The 19,119-nt window shown below is 48.8% G+C and overlaps 1 protein-coding gene across 10 annotated transcripts in view; it reads right to left on the reverse strand.

The window, feature by feature from the left end:
* Window positions 1-1,551: 1,551 nt before the first annotated feature.
* The window catches only part of Nmnat1 (nicotinamide nucleotide adenylyltransferase 1), an 18,541-nt gene continuing 973 nt past the window's right edge, over window positions 1,552-19,119 (reverse strand). The window contains exons 1-7 of one of the 10 annotated variants that reach the window (XM_033767948.1): window positions 17,172-17,188; window positions 16,761-16,957; window positions 6,722-6,750; window positions 5,278-5,448; window positions 3,237-3,420; window positions 2,641-2,783; window positions 1,552-2,070 (exon numbers count right to left, since the gene is read on the reverse strand). In XM_033767948.1, coding sequence (XP_033623839.1) covers window positions 1,670-2,070; window positions 2,641-2,783; window positions 3,237-3,420; window positions 5,278-5,392 — 843 coding nt within the window. In that variant the 5' untranslated portion in view covers window positions 5,393-5,448; window positions 6,722-6,750; window positions 16,761-16,957; window positions 17,172-17,188 and the 3' untranslated portion in view covers window positions 1,552-1,669. Of the gene's footprint in view, window positions 2,071-2,640; window positions 2,784-3,236; window positions 3,421-5,277; window positions 5,449-6,721; window positions 6,751-11,579; window positions 12,120-12,627; window positions 12,713-16,760; window positions 16,958-17,171; window positions 17,191-17,362; window positions 17,613-19,119 lie in introns of those variants that run through there. The other 9 variants (XM_010628074.3, XM_033767949.1, XM_010628078.3 and 6 more) reach the window with 9 other exon arrangements.

The following is a 19,119-nucleotide window of genomic DNA, read 5'->3' on the forward strand; positions in this document are numbered from 1 at the left end:
AAAAAAAAAAAAAAAAAAAAAAAAAAAAAAAAAAGAGTTTGATCCAGAGTACTAATCTCCCCAAACAATAAATAAATTAATTAAAATAAAGCTCCAAAGAGTATAGGAGAAGAATGAGCCTTGCCTCTCTGTGACCTCAGATTTTAATCTTTCATCCATATAGCAGATGCTGCCTAAACCTCTGGATGCAGCTTTGGGCTTCTGAGTTTGAGCACTGCCTGGTGCTTTGTAAGAATAGGTTGGGAAGGCCAGGGATTTAGCTCAGTGGTTCCACTGGCTGCTTCACAAATGCAAGGTCCTAAAAAAAAAAAAAAAAAAAAAAAAAAAAAAAAAAAAGAACAGGCTGGGAGCCAGAGGACGCATCTGCTGCCTTCATTGAAGTTTTCCCTTTTTCCAGCTGTAGACCCAACCTTGAGCATGCAGTCCTGCCATTAGAGGTAGTACTTTCCTCGGCAGCATGATAAACCCTTTGCCTGGTATGATGGAGATGAAAACATAAATCGCCAGAAAAGTAAATGGTTCTATTTTCATGAGGAATTTAATTGTAATCCTGTTTCCATCACAGTAATTTTCATGAATCCTAAAAAGCTGTTTCCAGCCTACATCCTGGAAAGACCCACCTGGGTGTGGTGGTCCCAGCTGATCCCTGCATTCTGGGAGGCTGAGGCAGGAGGATTGGGAATTTGAGCCCAGCCTGGGCAACTTAGTGATCCTGTATCCAAACAAAAAATAACATTAAAAAAAAAAAAAAAAAAAGACCTGGGGATGTAGCTGTGTGAAGGTCCTGGGTTCAATCCCAGCGCCGCATCCACCCGCTGTGTGCCAGGAAACCCGGTGTCTTCTGGTTTCTGCTGGGCAGGTTCCACCTCTATCACATTAGATGAAGGATCAGTGGTGCACTATACAACAGCACTTTAAGAATACAGTCTTGGAGCCGGGGATTTAGCTCAGTGGCACCATGCCTGCCTGACAAGCGCAGGGTCCAGTTTGATCCCCAGTACCACAAAAAGGAAAGGAAAAGAATACAAGGTCTTGCTATGCGGCCCAGTCTGGTCTTGAATCCAGGAGCTCATGTAATTCTCCTGTTTCAGCTTCCCATGTAGCTGGTACTGTGCCCAGCTATACATTTTTTTAGTTTTGTAGTACCGGGGATGGAACTCGGGCCCTGGTGCTCACAAGGCAGGCAGGGGCACCACTGAGCCAAATCCCCCACCCTGCCCACCTCTACATTTGAATGGACTTTTTCCCTTTGTCTTCCTCTTTTGTGATAGAACCAACATGTCCTTTTAGACTTACTTGGAGTTAGTTTTAATGAAATGTCTTCTGCTTTTAGTAGAGCTGCTAATCTCTCATTTTAAAAATCAAGGGATTTCTACAGTCTTTAATTTGGGGGTGGGGTTGAGATACAGTCTCATTACAGGCCCAGGCTGGCCTCAAACTTACAAGGATCCTCCTGCCTCAGCCTCCCCAATGCTGGGATTATAGGTGTGTGCTACCACACCTGGCAACATCCATTAAAATAAAAGACCTTTATAAAAACAAACAAACAGTTCATTTGAGCAACTCTGACAAAAAGTAAAAAAAAAAACCCAAATGTGATTTTTATTTTCTGCTGACTTTTATCAAATGTTTCACAGGTCAGCAGGCGTGTGGGTCCCGGCCGAGGGTCCTAGGACACAGCCGCTGCGGTGTTTCGTTGCAGGGGCGCCAGCGTCACGCCCAGGTTCCTGTCCTCGCTCTCGGCGCTGTAGAGCCCGTGCTTCTCGATATAGTCCCGCACCAGGTCCGGCACCAGGTAGCGGATGCTCTGGCCACGGCGCAGCGCCCTGCGGATCTTGGTGGAGGAGATGTCATTGGAGATCCACTCGGTCACCAGGTGGATGTTGCCCCGGTGTCTCCACAGCATGTCCGACTCGTAGATGAACTTCTGGGCGTCACTGCCGGCCCGCGTGACACAGATGAGCCCGTAGTCTGCCACGATGTGCGCGATGTCCTCGTGCTTCCACAGGTTCGGGACCCCGAAGGACTCCAGCAGGTCCGCCCCGCACAGCAGTTTCACCTTGGGCGTACCTGGGCGGAAGCCAACAGCTAAGCCCCGGCTTCTCCAGCACTGAATGCCCAGGTGGACCGGGAGTGATGGCGCACGGCTGTCATCCCAGCACTCAGGAGGCTGAGGCAGGAGGACTGCCAGGCAGTTAAGGCCACCAGGGCTACACAGTGAGTTCAAGGGCAGCCCGGACCTTGCCTCAAAACACACACACAAGGCCCAGGGATTTAGCTCAGCGGTTCGGTGGCCTGCCCTGCAAGCACAAGGACCCGAGTTCAATCCCTGGTTCCAAAAAAAAAAAAAAAAAAAAAAAAAACACACACACAAAACAATAGTGTGGGTGTTATTCAGGAAAGAGGGTTCTGCTTTTTTCAGATTCGGTTTCCCAAAAAAAGATCCAGGACACCTCAAAAGTTAAAGACCACTGCAAGAGAGGTCTGCACAAGATGCCTTTACACTCCCTGCCCGCTTCTGTAAAACCAACAAGGGCTATCTGTGCATAAAACATGAACTCGGAAAATACCAAGGGGAGCTGCTCAGTTCTAGAACCCAAGCAGGTCTCCTCTGCGAGTGTGGACAGGGAAAAAACGAACCTTTTGGGTTTGGCTCCGGGGGTTTCTTTTGAGTGGAATTTTGTCTTTGTTCAGTCCACTTCCTCTTCCGGCCGGGCCTTTCCGGCACAGGGGAGTTCTGCGGCTGATTACAGCTGCCAGCCTCCAGCTTCTCTTGATGGTGTCTAGGAAACCAAATGACAAAACAAGTCGGGTGTGGTGGTGCGTGCCTGAGACCCCAGCATTGCAGGAGGCTGAGGCAGGACTGGCCTTAACCTCTCCCGCCTCAGCCCGCTGAGTGCTGGGATTACAGGCAAGCACCACCACATCTGGCTTTAATTTTTCTTTCTTTGTTTTAGGTACTGGGCATCGTACTCGGGACCTTGCGCTTGCAAGGCAGGCCGCCAAAGCACTGAGTTAAATCCCTGGTCCCTGGCTTTAATTTTTCTTATTTGAGGCACGGACTTAATAATTGATCCAGGCTGGCCTGGCAGTTGCCATCCTCCTGCCCAAACTGGGAGCACAGAGGTCCAGCGCCCCCTACTGGCGGTCAGGGATGCAGTACGCAAAGTGGTGGGGGTGGGGGGCACACACCAGGCCCTGCGGCCCCTGTGCAGCCCGGGCAGAGAGGGAACTACCTCAGCACCTTCACGGTCTCCACCCACTCCTTCTGCAGGCTCTCCCACGTGTCCACCTCCACCCAGCCGGAGGTCTTGGTTGCCAGCTCCGCCATGACGACTCGGTGGTGTGCGGGAATGAGCCCCTTCTTCTTATACGCATCGCCCACAGGAGAAATGATGCCTTTTACCACTCTGTACTCTCCTGCAAAAAGACTCAGGTTTGACATGAGGTCTAACAAGTCAGGTTTCACTGCTGGAAGTGGTGGTGCACATCTGCAATCCCAGCACTCAGCAGGCTGAGGCAGGAGGATCCCCAGGTGTTTGAGGCCAGCTGGGGCTACATAGTAAGTTCAAGGCCAGCCTGAACTATGCAGTAAAACCCTGTCTCAAAACAATCCAAAAAAGAAACAAAAGTAAATGAGTCTTTATACTCCGGAAATATTATGATCAACGTTGTTGTATAATCTCAGATTCCTCCTTTTGCTTTTTTTTAGTTTTTTCTTATTTTTTTGAGACAAGGTCTCGCTATATAAATCAGAGTGGACCTGAATTCACTGTGATCCTCCTGCCTCTGCTTCTTGAGAGCTGGGATTACGGGTATGTACCACCATGTCTAGTTTATATTTTAATTTTTGTTTGTTTTTTTGGTGCCGGGGATCGAACTCGTGTCCTTGCGCTTGTGAGGCAGGCCACCGAACCACTGAGCTAAATCCCCGGCCCTATATTTTAATTTTATTAGTACATGTTTGCAGTACAAAATGATTACATCATAGGGCAAGAGATGCAAGCTCAACACAATGACCTGGGTTCAGTCCCCAGCACTGGAAAAAACAAAACAAAACAAAACAAAAACAATTGGGCTGGGGATTTAGCTCAATGGTTCCACCACCTGCCTTGCAAGCTCAAGGTCCTGAGTTTGATCTTGAGTACCAAAAAAACAAAATGAAACAAAGCAAAAAATATATTCTAGGATATTATTCTATTCCCACATGTGGTGGCACACACCTGTAATCTTAGCACTTGGGAGGCTGAGGCAGGAGGATTGCCACAAATTCAAGGCCAGCTTGGACTACACAGTGAGTTCAAGGCCAGAATGAACTACATAGTAAGACCCTATTACAAAAAAAAAAAATCAGCGGGGTGTGTTGGCATACACTTGTAATCCCAGTACTCAGGAGGCTGAGGCATGAGGATCTCTGTGAGTTCCAGGCTGGGCTACATAGTGAGTTCCAGGTCAGAATCAACTACATAGTGAGACCCTGTCTCCAAAAAAAAAATAAATAAATAAATAAATAAACAAAAGATTACAATCATCATGGAGAGTCGATAAGCCCACAGTATACATCATAATTTTTTATTCCCCCTCCCATCTCGGGATCCCTTCCCTATCTCCCTGCGCTATACTATCTGTGGAGGAAGACCACTGACCAGGGTGGGTGCTAAGCTGGCAGGAGGAAAGAGCAGGAAACCAGTGCTGTCAGAGGCTCGAGGAGCGCCCCCAGCCTTGAGGCTCCATCCACACTTCTTCTGGCTACTTCCCCCTCTGGCCTCACTGCACCAAGGTGACCGAGGAAGGGAAACAGCACTTATTAACCTGTACAGATGGAAACCTGGTCTCTACGTGATCCAGGCTGAACTGTTATCCCATAAAAGCAATGAAGGCAAGGCTCATCGTTTCCTTGTGTCATAAGGGAAAAGAAATCTTGAGTGTCCTTTGTTCGTGTTTTTTTGAGACAGAGTCTTGCTGTATACCCCAGGGTAGCCTCAAACTCCTGCCTCAGCTTCCCAAGTGCTGAGACTACAGGTGTGCGCTACCACACCTGGCAAAGTTCTGAAACGTGGGAAAGCATTACTGTTCCTTCTGTGAGGTTGTCAAGATCCCAATCTGTATTTCTGATTAGCAGACCCACAGCCGATGCCCTGATTGTCCCCGGACATGACCTGCCCTCCTTTTGGGCTAAGTCACCGTGCACATGGGTCCATGCCCAGCAGACTAGAGGTCCACATCCACAATGCAGCAGACCCGCCAGGCCTCGGCTACTCCTGGCAGCCACCTTACCTGTTCCATCCATGTAGTCCTTGGCAAGCTCGAACAGCCTGAGGTGCATGTTGGTGATGGGGTTAAAGGAGCCACATGACAGGAGAACCACTTCCGTCCTGTCCGCTTTGTCCATGGTGAGAACAGGAAGTCACTGATCTAAAAGGAAAACTCTGATGCCTCCTCCGTCATCTACACAGGACACAGAATGCAAATTTGTTACAGATTGTTCGAGACCGTCTCTATTCTCATTGCAACAAGATAGAAACGGCAGGGGATTTAGCTCAGTAGTGCCATGCCTGCCTCCCAAGCACAAGGTGAAAGCACTTGATCCCTGGCCCGGGACCACACACCCAAAAAAACCAAGATGGGTACAAATATCGGGCTACAGAAATGCCTCCTCATCATTGTGAATGTCCCCCAAAGGGATGAGACCTACTGCTCTATTCTTTGTGGTTTGCTTTGCCAAAAAGAATGTGATAGAAGTAGCTGGGGGGGTGGTGCACACCACACCTGTAATCCCAGCATTTAGGAGGCTGAGGCAGGACGATCTCAAAGAGTTCAAAGTCAGTATCTGGGTGGACTCCTCTTTAGAGAAATCTGCACTTTTAAGAACTAACCACCTTGCTGGGTGTGGTGGTGCAGGCTTGTAATCCCAGCACTCGGGAGGCTGAAAAAGGGAGGATGGAGGTGAGTTCCAGTTCAAGGCCAGCCTGGGCTACATAGTTCAGGGCCAGCCTGAACTACAAGGCCAGACCCTGTCTCAAAAACAAACAAACAAACAAAACCAAATGACCAGTGACCTAATTTCCTTCTATTGGGCACCATCTTTTTTTTTTTTCTTTTGTTCTTTGAGATAGGATCTTCCTATGTCACTCAGGCTGGCCTTGACCTCTTGGGATGCTCCTGCCTCAGCCTCACAAGGGCTGGGATCACAGGTGTGCACCACCATACCAGCATCAGGACCTACCTCTTCCATGTCCCACCAGCTCCATACAGCTACACCAGAGACCATACCTACAGCCCACTGAAGCCACACCTAAACCACAGCAGGGCTTTGTACCCTTCTCCCTCTGAACTTCAGCCTCTGCCACAGAAAGCAGCCCCCGCCAGCCTGCAGAAGACACAGCAGGTGGGGGCCTGGCTCCAACCCATGGACAGTCACACTCACTGTGTGACTGCTGCTGGCCTACTGGTGGTGCACACCTATTATCCCAGCACTCAGGAGGCTGAGGCAGGAGGATTGCCTTGCTACACAGTAGTTCAAGGCCAAACTGAACTATGAAGAAAGACCCTGTCTCATAAAACCAAACCAAACCAAAAAATATTTAGGGCATAGGGGTATAGCTCTCATACAGGATTTGTCAACAAATGCAAGGCCTTCAGCTGCATCTCTATTGCCATAAATTAATTATCTTAATAGATATATGAGGGGACTCAGAGATATAGCTTGTGGAGTGCTTACCTAACACCCATGAAGTCCTCAATTTGATCCTCAGCAAAAAACAAAACAAAACAAAACAAAATAATACAATTTTTGTCAGGAACAATTCTACATAATTTGGGGGAAAAGTCATTTCACAATTAAATTATGATTAGGCCTAGTTTTCCTGCCTACAGGAGAGCTTGGCATGTCGAGATGTAACTCCAATTTTGAGTCTGGTAAAGCTAAGACCTCAAAGGTCCAGAATTACATCAGCTGAAGACATCCTGGATCCTTGAGAACCGAGCAGTAAGAGAAAGGTTTCACCTGGGGAGGACAAATGTGTAATCAACATAAGTTTCTCGTTGACCTCAGATCTCCATCTGTGCAAGTTCCTCAGCGCCCCAGGCTTATTGGCGCCCTCTCAGTCATCTGTTACTCCTGATGCACCAAATAAAGCCTGGCAAGCTCTGAGTGCCTTTGTCTCTGCTGCCCAGAGCAGCACAGATCAGGCCCAAAGCTCAGCTTCTTCTGTAAGTCTCATTTCCTGTCTTTATTTATTAATTCACCTTGTGCTGTTGTGGCTCACAGAAGACCAGGGGTTCAGATAACATCCCCTTTCCCTGTTCCTTACAAATTTTTACTAAAATAATTCCTGGATATAGGTTTTGAAATCATAGGATAAAAAAGGCATGGAATGAAAACAACTATCTATTATCCTCTTCAGACACCTGGGCAAAGGTGACTGCTTTTAATTCTTTCTAATAGGTTCTGTATTTTGAGCTGGTAATGCTATTTCTTTTCTTTTCTTTTTTGAGACAGAGTCTCATTATGTAGTTCAGGCTTGTCTCATTAAGTAGCCCAAGCTGGCCTCAAACTTGCATCAATCTGATCCTCCTACCTCCTGAGTGCTGCGATTATAGGTGTGCACCACCATGCCCAGCTCCCAGCTATTTCTTTTTATTGGTTTTTTTGAGACAGGGTCTCACTATGTAGTTCAGACTGCTCTGGAACTCACTGTGTAGCCCAGGCTGGTCTCCAATTCTCAGCAACCCTCCTGCCTTAGCCTCCGGAGTGCTGGGATTACAGGCATGCGCCACCACACGTAGCCCCCCAGCTATTTCTTAAATGATCTGAATGAATGACCTAGTGACATTCTGGTGAGATGGGCAAGGGTCCAGGCTCATGGCCCTCATCCCTCTCCCGTACCCTCTGGATCAGTCAGGTTCTGCAGAGGAACAGCAGCAGCAGAATACACAGCAGCGGGGTTTACCAGCTTGGCTCAGGAAGCTGCAGTCTGAAAATCCCACTGGGGCTGAGTGCCCGAGGACAGCCAGGCAGATGGGAAATTCCCTCACTCCAAGAAGGTAGAAGCCTCAGAATGAAAGAAGCAGGGAGAAGGCCTAGGCCCTGAAAGAGCCCCCATGAACCGAGGGGAGTGGCCAGAGGGGAAATAAAAATAATCAAGAAGGGCTAGGTACATGTACCAGTGCCCCGAGAGTGCTGGAATCATTATGTACTGGAAACGTGCATTAAGAAAAATGAAAAAATTAAATTTTAACAGCCAAACTCGGTGGCACATGCCTGTATCCTCACACTCAGGAGACTGAGGCAAGATGATCTCTGTGAGTTCAAAGCCAGCCTTAACTACGTAGTGAGACACTGTCTCAAAACAAAACAATCAAAGGGCCTGGGATTTAGCTCAGTGATGCCACTGCCTACCTTGCAAGCACAAGGTCCCAGAATTGATTCCTGGTACAAAAAAAAAAAAAAAAAAAAAAAAAAAAAAAAAAAAACAACAAAAAAAAAAACCTCAAAACAAAACAACAACAAACCACCAGAAACAAACAAAACCCTCCCCAAAAGTCAAATAAACAAAAGTACTAATTTTATTGGTCTCAGACATGGATTTAACCCTAGAGTCTGGAAGGAACATGACAACATCTTTCCTGCATGGGGTTGAGAAATCCTGTGCCAGTGCCTCTGAGGACACTGCGATCTGCCTGTGTACAGGAAAAAGACTGAAGACTGAGGAGAGGACCTGCCTGAGACGCACTGACCAACTTGAGCTACAACCAGCCCTCACAACGAACTGAGTTCATAAGTCAAGGGTCCACTGTTACTTCCTTACTGGCAGGACACAATACCCAACACCCACAAGTTAAGGGAGAAAAGGATTATTTTGTTTTTTTTTTTTGTTTTGATTTTTTGAGACAGGGTCTCACTATGTAGTTGAGACTGACCTGGAACTCACTATGTAGCTCAGGCTGGTCTCAAACTCACAGCGATCTTCCTGACTCAGCCTCCCTAGTGCTGGGATCACAGGCGTGCGCCACCACGGTTCCATTCCACCTCAGATGGCTCCAAGGCAGGGCAGGAGTGGCAGTCTCTCCCTTCACCCTGTGGGCTGCAGCCCGATGGGTGGTGCTGCCTGAGCCAGGGTGAACCCATTCTTCACACCCAGGACCTGCAGACCCCTCAGTGGACTGACCTGCACCTCCCACTCATGGGCCAGCCCCTCCCAAAGGCCCACTAAGAGCAGCTATAAACGTAATGGGCTGTGCGGTGCCATGCTGCTGCCAAAATTCAAAGGTCTGGGTCCCTGCCTGTGCAGAGCCTGTACAGTGCCTTTCCCTCCTCCAGCAAACAGGAGTATTGCGAGGTGTGTCTAGATGATGGGGGAATCTGTGTTGTCTTGCTATGCAGCCAGGCTGGATCCTCCTGCCTCAGCCTCCCGACTGCTGGGATCACAGGTGTGTGCCACAGGCCCAGCTTGGGGACCATTTATGGGAACTGGCTGAACACTGTGGGATGCTGGGAGTGGAGTCCAGTCCAGGGTGAAGCCAGTGGGGGAACAGCTTGAGTCTGAGGGCCACATCCAGCCTCGGGGTGTCTAATCAACAAACGCCCTGCTGTCTGTCTTTCCTGTGTCCCTTCCATCCTTGGGAAACACCCCACCCACCCTGGCCCCCAGGAGCCCCTAACCAGTGCCCAGGTGACACCTGAAACGATAGCCTCAGCTGCTGCTGGAACCCAAGCTTTTGCTCAGTCTGCTCTGGGGTCAAAGCCAGCGTGTGACCTACCCAGGGCTAGAACTCAGACTTGGACCCTCAGGATCTCTCCCGGCAAGGAGAAACTGAGGCAGAAACAGGTGGTGTGCAGGAGAAGCCGGCCCTCCAACCTGGGGGGGTGGGCTGCAAGTTTCTCAGCCATGAAGGGGCAAAGGCATTCTAGAAAAAGTGCTCTGCTGGGAGGCTGAGGCGGGAGGATTCCAAGTTTTAACTCGGCCTGGGCAACCTAGCGACTTAGTGAGAACCTGTCGCAAAATTTGAAAAGTTAGGGCTGGAGATTTAACTCAGTAGTTCTGCTGCCCTCCTTGCAAGCGCAAGGACCCAAGTTCAATCCCTAGTACCAATCAAAACAAAAATTTAAAAAATTAACAGAAATAAGAGCTGGGTGCTAGGCATGGTGGTGCAGCTTGTCATCCCGCACACTGGGAGGCTGTGGCAGGAGGGATCACAAATTTGAACTCAGCCTGAGTAACTCAGTGATTTAGTGAGACCCTATCTCAAAATAAAATATAAAAAGGGTGGAAGATGTAACGCAGTGTGAAGGCCCTGGGTTCAACCCCCAGTCCCAGACACACACAAACAAAAAGAAAAGCAGCTTCTTGAAGAATAATCTGACATGGCTGTTCCAACTTTACTTTGCCTAACTTTGGTGTAATTACTAATCCATCTGCAGTGTTTTCATAGGGAAAATGGGGCAGTGACTGAACCAATCTCAGACACCGGGAGATATTTTTCCTTTTCCTTTTGGTGCCAGGCATTAGACCCCAGGGCCTCTGCCTCGCTCCACACGCACTGCAGCCCCCAGGGATTGGTTTCGGGTCTGATACTCGGCCCAGCGCTCACAGGCCACCTGGCACGGGAGTAAAAGGGAGACAGCTGCCTTCGGAGCAGAGAGGGACGCTGCGGTGCACGGCCCTGGGACAGGAGGGACAGGAAGAGGCCAAAGACACAGCGAGGCCCGCGACAAAGCCAGGAGAGCCTTGGCTGAGGTCCGTGGGAGCAGAACTAGCGGGTGTGTTTGAGGTTGATGCCGGGCATCACGGGAACAAGGGACAGGGCAGCTGAGTTTGGGACATGAGGGAAGGAACAGTCGGTGACGATCATTACAGATCATTTGGTCCTGAGACTTTGGAAACAGAGGCGGCGGAGCTCAGGTTTCCAGGTCGGGAAGCTGATCCGTCTCTGTCCCTTGTCACGTCACCAGCAGCTCAGATTTCCCGCCCAGGCAGCGAGCTCCTCCACAGGAGCCTGGCCTGTGGGGACAGAAAATCAGGCTTCTCCGTGCCTCCCAGCAGGGGCCCTGGCCGAGTCACCATGATTCATTTCTGTTTGGCTTACACAGCCTATCGCACACACCGTGGGCTGCCAGGATCGCACCAGGCCAGGCTGTAAGTGTCCCTTCCCAGCACGACAAAAAGGACTTTGCTTCTCCCTGTGACAGTCTTCAAGCTTAACTAAATTTACCTCTAACTCTTTTTTTTTCCAGTTCCAGGAATTAAACTCAGGTCCTTGTGCTTGAGAGGCAGGCGGCAGAACCACTGAGCTATATCCCCAGCCCCCTACTTCTAATTCTTAAATGGCAGATCTTTTCAAGTTTTAGAAACACTAAGATATAAACATGAATGTGACATTTTGTAAACACTAAGCCAGTTTTGTTTTGGTTTTAGTTTTTTGAGACAGCGTCTCGATTTGTAGCCCAGGCTGGTCTCAAACTCCCAGTGAGCCACCTGCCTCAGCCTCCCAAGTGCTGGGATCACAGGCGTGTGCTACCATGCCCGGCTCTTGGAGTCATTTTTCTGACCAGACAAATAACATAACATGTCACTCACTGTGTCCCATACAGCCAGGGGACCGTGTTTGTACTTGGGCTCGGTGCTGTGGGCCTCCAGGTCTTCGTGCTGCTGAGGTAAGTCCCTAGTCACACCCTGCGCGGCTTTTCACCTGTGTTGGCGTTTCGGGTGTCCCCTGGGAGGCCTGCTCTGTGGCCTGGCCCATTGTTCCCGTCACCCACAGTGTCACCTGCCCACCTCTTTGAAAGTCACCAGTCTCAGAGCAGGAAGGACAGCTGAGGCCGACTGGGTGTAGCTTTCAATCTAGCGTAAGCGGCAAGCGGCCATGGCACAGGAGGTAGATAGGGCTGCCATGTCTCCCTGTGTGGATTTCTCCAGAGACTCAGTCTAGCATTAGGTAAAGTCTTTGGGGCTGGCCATGACAGGCCACATGCAGCCAGGTAAGGACTTGACGAGCTACTGCACATTCTACCTTGGGTGCTGCTTTGTCACTGAGCACAGAAAGGGAGTACGACTTGATAACCTTAAAATAAATTTTAAAAATCTCAGTTTTCCACATGTGGAAAAGAAAAAAATTTTTTTGAGACAAGGTCTGTGCTATGCTATGTAGTTCAGGCTGGTTTTCAACTCACTTAGTAGCCCAAGCTGTCCTTGAAATCATGGCGATCCTCCTGCCTCAGCCTCCCAAGCACTGGAATAACTGTTACTACCATTACCAAAGTTCTAAAGAGAAGTGAGTTGCTCAGAGACAAGATAAGCCATTAGTGGTGGTGCATGGCTGTAATCCCAGCACTCAGGAGGCTGAGGCAGGAGGATCGCTGTGAGTTCGAGACCAGCCTGGGCCACATAGTGAGTTCCAGGTCAGTCTCAACTGCATAGTGAGGCCCTGTCTCAAATAAAAAAAAGAGAGAGAGAGAGACAAGATGAACCTAGTGCCAGAAGTAGAATTAGAATTCGCTGCCAGCACCTTCCAGCTGTGACTTATGTAGAGGGTTCCTGTAGTAACCAATAAATCAAGTCATCAGCCAGCATTTTGATTTTTAGGCCCCAGTCGTCTCGATACTGCAGCCAGCCTCTCCTGACCAACCTGGTGGGCAGCATTGTCCTGACCTTCTTTGCCATCGGTGAGTGTATTATTGTTACTCACGCACTCCTTTGGCTCCTACTGTTGCCTAGACACCGACAGAACAAAAACAGTTAGGGTAGGGCTTTCCACCGGTCACAAGATCTCACTGGACTTCCAAAGGAATTCACATTTAAATTACAGGTGTAGAAAAGTTTTTAAAACTTTGTTAACTCATGTAGTTGTCATACAATTTCAAAATGAACTCTAAAGTCGACGGTGGTGGCGCACACACCTGTAATCCCAGCAGGCTGAGGGAGGCTGAGGCAGGAGGATCAGTAGGAGTTTGAGGCCAGCCTGGATTACATAGGGAGACCCTGTCTCAAGTCCACTCTCAAAGAAGAGTATGTCTCTGAGATGACTGAACCAGCCATGCGATGCCCATCTCTGCCCTTACAGGTCTCACCGTACTGCTTACTCAGCTGGAGCCAGTGCCCGCGGCCCTGAAGGCGCTACTGTCCGTATTTGGTGTAGGGTCCTTCGGTGAAGGTGTCTGCACGGTGGTGTTAACAGTTTTGGCAACAGACTGTGTATGTTTTTCAATACTGACTTTCTGAAGGTTCATCTTAATCACCTGTAGAGGTTGGCTACAGGCAACACACCACTAGTCTTCCATATTTAGTTCCTATGCACACCAAAGACAGAGATGTGTAGAAGTGGAATTTCTAATTAGACACATGCCGCAGTGAAAAACATTTCCCTGGGAAAATTAAAAACATTCTACAAGCTGGGCATGGTGGCACACACCTGTAATCCCAGTGCTCAAGAGGCTGAGGCAGGAAGATCGCTGTAAGTTTGAGGCCAGCTTCGGCTACATAGTGAGTTCAAGGCCAGCCTGAACTACACAATGAGACCCTGTCTCAAAAAACAAAAAAAGGGTTGGGGATTTAACTCAGTGGTTCTGCTGCCTGCTTTGCAAGCGCAAGGTCCCAAGTTTGATCCCTGGTACCAAAAAACAAAACAAAACAAGAACAACACACATAGGCTGGGGTTGTAGCTCAGTGTTACCCCGCTTGCCTGGCAAGTGCAAGGTCCTGAGTTTGATTCCTGGTACCAAAATGAACAAACAAACAAAAACAACACACACACAAACACACGCACATTCTGTGAGGGGTTACGTGGGTAGCTCAGTGGCAAAGAATGTCCTTAGTGTGTGAAAGGCCCTGGGTTTTGTTCCCAGTACTGCCTACCATAACTTACTAAATTCTGCAAGAGCTTTTTTTTTTCCTCTTTTGTTTTTTCCCACCTTTGGCAAATACTAGGAATTGAACCAAAGGTCTTCACACTGAGCTACAGCCCGAGCCTATTATTATTTATTTTTTTGGGACAGTCTCATAAGTTGTTAAATTGCATAGGCTGGGCTAGAATTCTCCATCCTCCTGCCTCAGCCTCCCAGAATGCTAGGCACACATTCTATTACTGAGCTAAACTCCAAGCCCTAGAATTTAAAAACATTAAGATATTAATCAACTGTGGGGCCACTTCTTGTTAAATTGGCAACTCAAACCCTGGGATGAAAAACTTTTGTTTGTTTGCAGTGCTGGGGACGGAACCCAGGGCCACACCTGCTGGCCAGGTGCTTGACCACTGAGCCATACCTCCAGCACCTGAGAATATTTTTAATAAGTGTACTGATTAGGAGCCAGGCATGGTGGTGCACACTTGTGATCTTAACACTCTGGGAGGCTGAGGCAGGAGGATCCCAAATTCCCACCCACCCTGGGTAATTTAATGGCTTAGCCAGACCCTATCTCAAAATAAAAAAAAAAAAATTTAAAACAGATTGGGAATGTGCATGCAAAGGCCCTTAGGTTCAACACCTGCTCTGTAAGTCAATAAAGAATTTTAAAAATAAGCTTTCTGATTAAAAGAAAAGGCACTCCTTATAGTGTTTTTTCCTTCTCCAAACACAGGAAAAAACCACCCCGGAGCTTTACTACCTGTCTGTGCTGCTGTCCGTGGGCAGCCTGATGTCCACAGGTGAGCAAATACCCCCCAGTCTGCCTGAGCGCTCCCCCGCCCCGCTGCCCACCGAGCTTTCCACCCTGTAGGGCTCTGTACAGCAGTGGCTGAGAGCTAAGGGAAGGAGATACAGAGCAAGGGCAGCTGGGGTGGGGTGGAAAGAGCCATCCCTGTCCACGCCTGGCGCCATCTAAGCGGACCCCACTGTGTCCCGCAGCGCTGTTCTCAGGCCTGGGGCTTCTCTGGCTGTGCCGGGTGATGCGGCCCAGGCCAGGCGCTAAGCCAGCGGTCTGAAGCTGGCTCTGGATCCTGCTGTCATCTGCCTGTCTCCTGTCGGCAAGCAGGACACCAGCCTTTGGCCATCGCGAGCACACTCCCCAGGGAAGGGGCTCCTACTGATGCTTCCAGAGCCCGCTGTGACTCGGGGCCTCCTTTTCTGTCAGTGGAATCGGCTGGGGGACCGCCACAGCCATCAGTGCTGACGAGGTCAAACAGAAACCTCGGTAACCAGCAAAGGTTGTTTCAAAAGAACACGGTGACTCAGACCGCATATTTGAACAGGGCCAGTTTATGAACTTCTTTTTAAAAATGCATGAAATGTTGGGGTAAAAATAACCGCGGAGGCCCATTTATGGATCCTACCAAGCTTTTGTGTCACAATAGCCATTATGTGGAGAGAAAACAGCCACGGGCCACACCCTCCCTGGCCTCCCTTCCAGGCTGGGCCCGCAGACTCTGGGACCTCATGATGGAGCCTCAGGATCTTTAGGAACTGGAGGCAGCTCATTTCCTGATTAAAGAGCAGTATATACAGCTAGAGGGCCAGTGTAGTATAAACGTCCCCCAACACGTTTGGTGTTTGTCTGTTTTTGAGACAGGGTCTTGCTATAAACTCTCTATGTAGCCCAGGCTGGCCTCAAACTTGTGATGACCGTCCTGCCTCGGCCTCTCGAGTCTGAAATTGCAGGCCTGTGCCACCAAGCCTATCTAGGCACAGTAGTCTGGGGCAGGGGAAAGTGCTGGCCCTGCATCTCCTTCTCTGTTCAGGCGGTATCTGTGGGAGGAAGAGCGGTCTATCACAAACTCTCTGTTCACACCACTGACATGCTCTGAGTACCTTCCCCTCCCCAGTTAGGGCTAAACGGCAGGGGTTCAGACCCCAGTAATACACACCCGTCAGCAAATGTTCCTGAAACAACTCATTACCGTGATGAACAGAAACAATCTAAAAACAACACTGCGTTTATATGCTCTGGACCTCACTGACCAAATACTAAATCTCAGATAAGAGCCAGGTGTAGAGGCTGAGGCAGGAGGATCACAGTCAATTCAAGGCCAGCCTGGGCTACATGGTGACTTCAAGGCCAGCCTGAACTACTTAGGGAAGCCCTGTCTCCAAACACCAAAAAATATATTTCTTTTTTGGTGTTTGGAGACAGGGTCTCACTACGTAGTTGCACCTGACCCAGAACTCACTATGTAGCCCAGGCTGGTCTTAAACTCACAGCAATGCTCCTGCCTCAGCCTCCCGAGTGCTGGGATTACAGGCATGAGCTACCATGCCTGGCAGTACTTTTTTTTTTTTTAATTTAGAAAAATAAAATGTCAGAGAAATGTCATCTTATTTCAAGATAGTATTTTTACTGCAAGGTCCTTTTCTTCCCTAAACTCATCTTGCCGCTCCAAATCCTGATCTCCCTGAAGATCTCAGCTGATAACAAATCTGCCCTGCCAGTTGCTGAGGCTTAGGACCTGGACTCCCCCTTCGATGCCTTTCCTTGTTTTCCCCCCCATGCTGCATCAGGAAATCCTCTTGGTTCTGTCTTCAAATATATCCACAATACACTTGGGATCAACAACTCCAGAGAACATCTAAATGTAAGCAATGTATTACAGTAGGACACATTGTCATCAATCCCCTCAAAATCTTCCCCCCTTGCCTGCCTCACAGGCACGAGGTCCTGAGTTCCATCCCCCGGCACCCCCCAAAAAAACTTGCCCCTCCCTTCAAACCGACACCCACTGCTGTGCTTTCAGCAGCAATTCTGGGAGTGCGTGCTCCCCCCCCCCGTGAGGGTCTCTAAATTGCACAGTTGTGGCCACCCTGATGTCCTGAATCAATTCAAAACATTTACCCTCAATGTTTATTTTGATGCTGGGGAAGAGCTAGGTGTGACAGGTGCCAGGTCTGGTGACTGGGGTGGGTGAGGACACATCGTCCTGGTTTTAGGACTGTCTTTCTGTGGATGGCAGTCAGTATCAGCATTCACTGTACTTCTGATCACACCATGTAAAGATGTTCATGGAACAGGAAAAATAGTGCCACCTTTAACTGAGAAGAAAAAGATGTCCATGGGATAGGTTTAAGAGAGATCAGTTTATAATAAAAATGAAACCTGAGCTAGGCGTGGTAGCACATACTGCTAACCCTAGCACTCATTGAAGCTGGAAAAGGATCACAAATTTAACCCAAACCTGAGCAATTTAGTAATTTATCAAGCCTCTATCTTGAAATAAAAAATTTTTCCAGGCATGGTTCTGCATACCTGTAATTCCAGCACGAGGCAGGCTGAGGCAGGAGGATCACTACAAGTTTGAGGCCAGCCTGGGCTACACAGTGAGCTGAAGGCCAGCCTCAACTGCATAGTGAGACCTTGTATCAAAAAAGTAAAAAGAATAAAATATTTAAAAAGGGCTGAGAGGGCTGGGGATTTAGCTCAGTGGTGCCACTGCCTACCTTGCAAGCACAAGGTCCTGCGTCCAATCCCTGGTAGCAAAAAAGGGCGGGGGGAGTGTGAGAATGGAGCTCAGTGCGTAAGCCTTGGCTTCAGTTCCCAGTACTAAAAAGAAAACCAACAAAAATAAGAGTATGAAAGGAACCCAGGGTAGGAGGTGTGGTAAGAGGGCATAAGGACAAAGGCCACTCTTCTTCTTTTTTTTTTTTTGAGACAGGGTCTCACTATGTAGTTGAGACTGACCTGGAACTCACTATGTAGCCCAGGCTGGTAACTCACAGCGATCCTCCTGCCTCAGCCTCCCAAGCGCTGGGATTACAGGTGTGCGCCACCACGCCCAACTTAGGACTGCAAGTTTTAACCCTACCTGGAAAATTAAGGAGATCTTATCTTAAAAATCAAAATGAATGATTTGTTTTTGGTTCTGGGGATTGAATTTGGGACCTTGAGCTTTTGAGGCTGGCGTGGAACCACTGAGCTAAGTCCCTGGCATGAATGAATGATTTAAAAGGGGCAGGGAATATAGGTCAGTGCAAAGGCCTAGGTTCAATTCTCAGTGCACCGGCTCAAAAAAAGGTGGTGTGTTTGAGAAAAATATATGTCCATACAAACAGCAGTCTGACTTGGTACCTAATAACCAAAACCTGAAAACAACTGAGAGGTCAAGAGAATGAATGAGTGAGCCGTGTATCCATGAAACAGGGTACTACTGAACTAGCAAGAAAGAAAGTTACTACCAGGACAGATCTCACTGCCCCCCGTCCCCGTATTGGGGAACCAATCCAAGGCCATTCTACCACTGAGCTACATCTCAGCACTTTTTATTTCTTAATTTGAGACTAGGCCTCACTTAATTGCACAGGCTAGCCTCGCACTTGGCATCCTCCTGCCTCAGCCTCCCAAGGAGGGGATCACAAGTGTGCACCATCTCATCAGGGCCCACTTTAGCTCATGCGTTAAAGCCAAGCCCATCGTTACTGCTGTTCTTTCATTTCCCATCTGCAGTGAGCAGCGTCCCTGTGATACCCTGTGAGGCGTGGGCCTCAAACGCGTCTCCTATTTCCGCTCCCACTGACTTAGGCCAAGGCTCTCCTGGCTTTGTCACGGGCCTCCCTGTGTCTTTGGCCATTTCTGGTCCCTCCATCTCACCGTCGTCCTCAGCAGTGTCCCTCTCTGCTCCAACGGCAGCTGCCACTGCACAGCATAACAGGCAATGTTTAAGCACATTGCCAAGTGCCACCCTCAAAATTAGTCGTCAGGGGCAGGGGGCAGACGTTTAAAAGACTGCAGGGAAGGGCTGGGGGTTTAGCTCAGTGGTGCCGCCACCTGCCTCGCAAGGGCAAGGTCCTGAGTTTGATCCCTGGTACCATAAGAAAAGCCTGCAGGGCAGTACAGGTCAGTGGTCGAACACTCGCCCTGGGTTTGACCCCTGACACACAATCACAGGCACACAGGTTAAAAAGGAAATATATTTTCCAGTTTTGTTATTTTTCACTGTAAATTGCATTTTACCTAAAATATTGACACTGCAACACATATTTACACATCGAAAGTTAAAGATCATCACATTAAAGTAACCGGCATTTCCTTTCAATCAGAAGCGGTTTGCAAAGTAGGCTAAAAAGGTGGATTAGAAAAGGTTTCATGAGCCGGGCGCAGTGGGGAACACCTATAATCCCAGCACTTGGGAGGCTGAGGCAGGAGGATCGCTGTGAGTTTGAGACAAGTCTGGGCTACATAGTGAGGTCCGTCCGTCTCA

The sequence above is a fragment of the Fukomys damarensis genome, unplaced genomic scaffold (assembly GCF_012274545.1).
Source record: "Fukomys damarensis isolate Sample0158 unplaced genomic scaffold, DMR_v1.0_HiC HiC_scaffold_23, whole genome shotgun sequence".
NCBI lineage: Eukaryota > Metazoa > Chordata > Mammalia > Rodentia > Bathyergidae > Fukomys > Fukomys damarensis.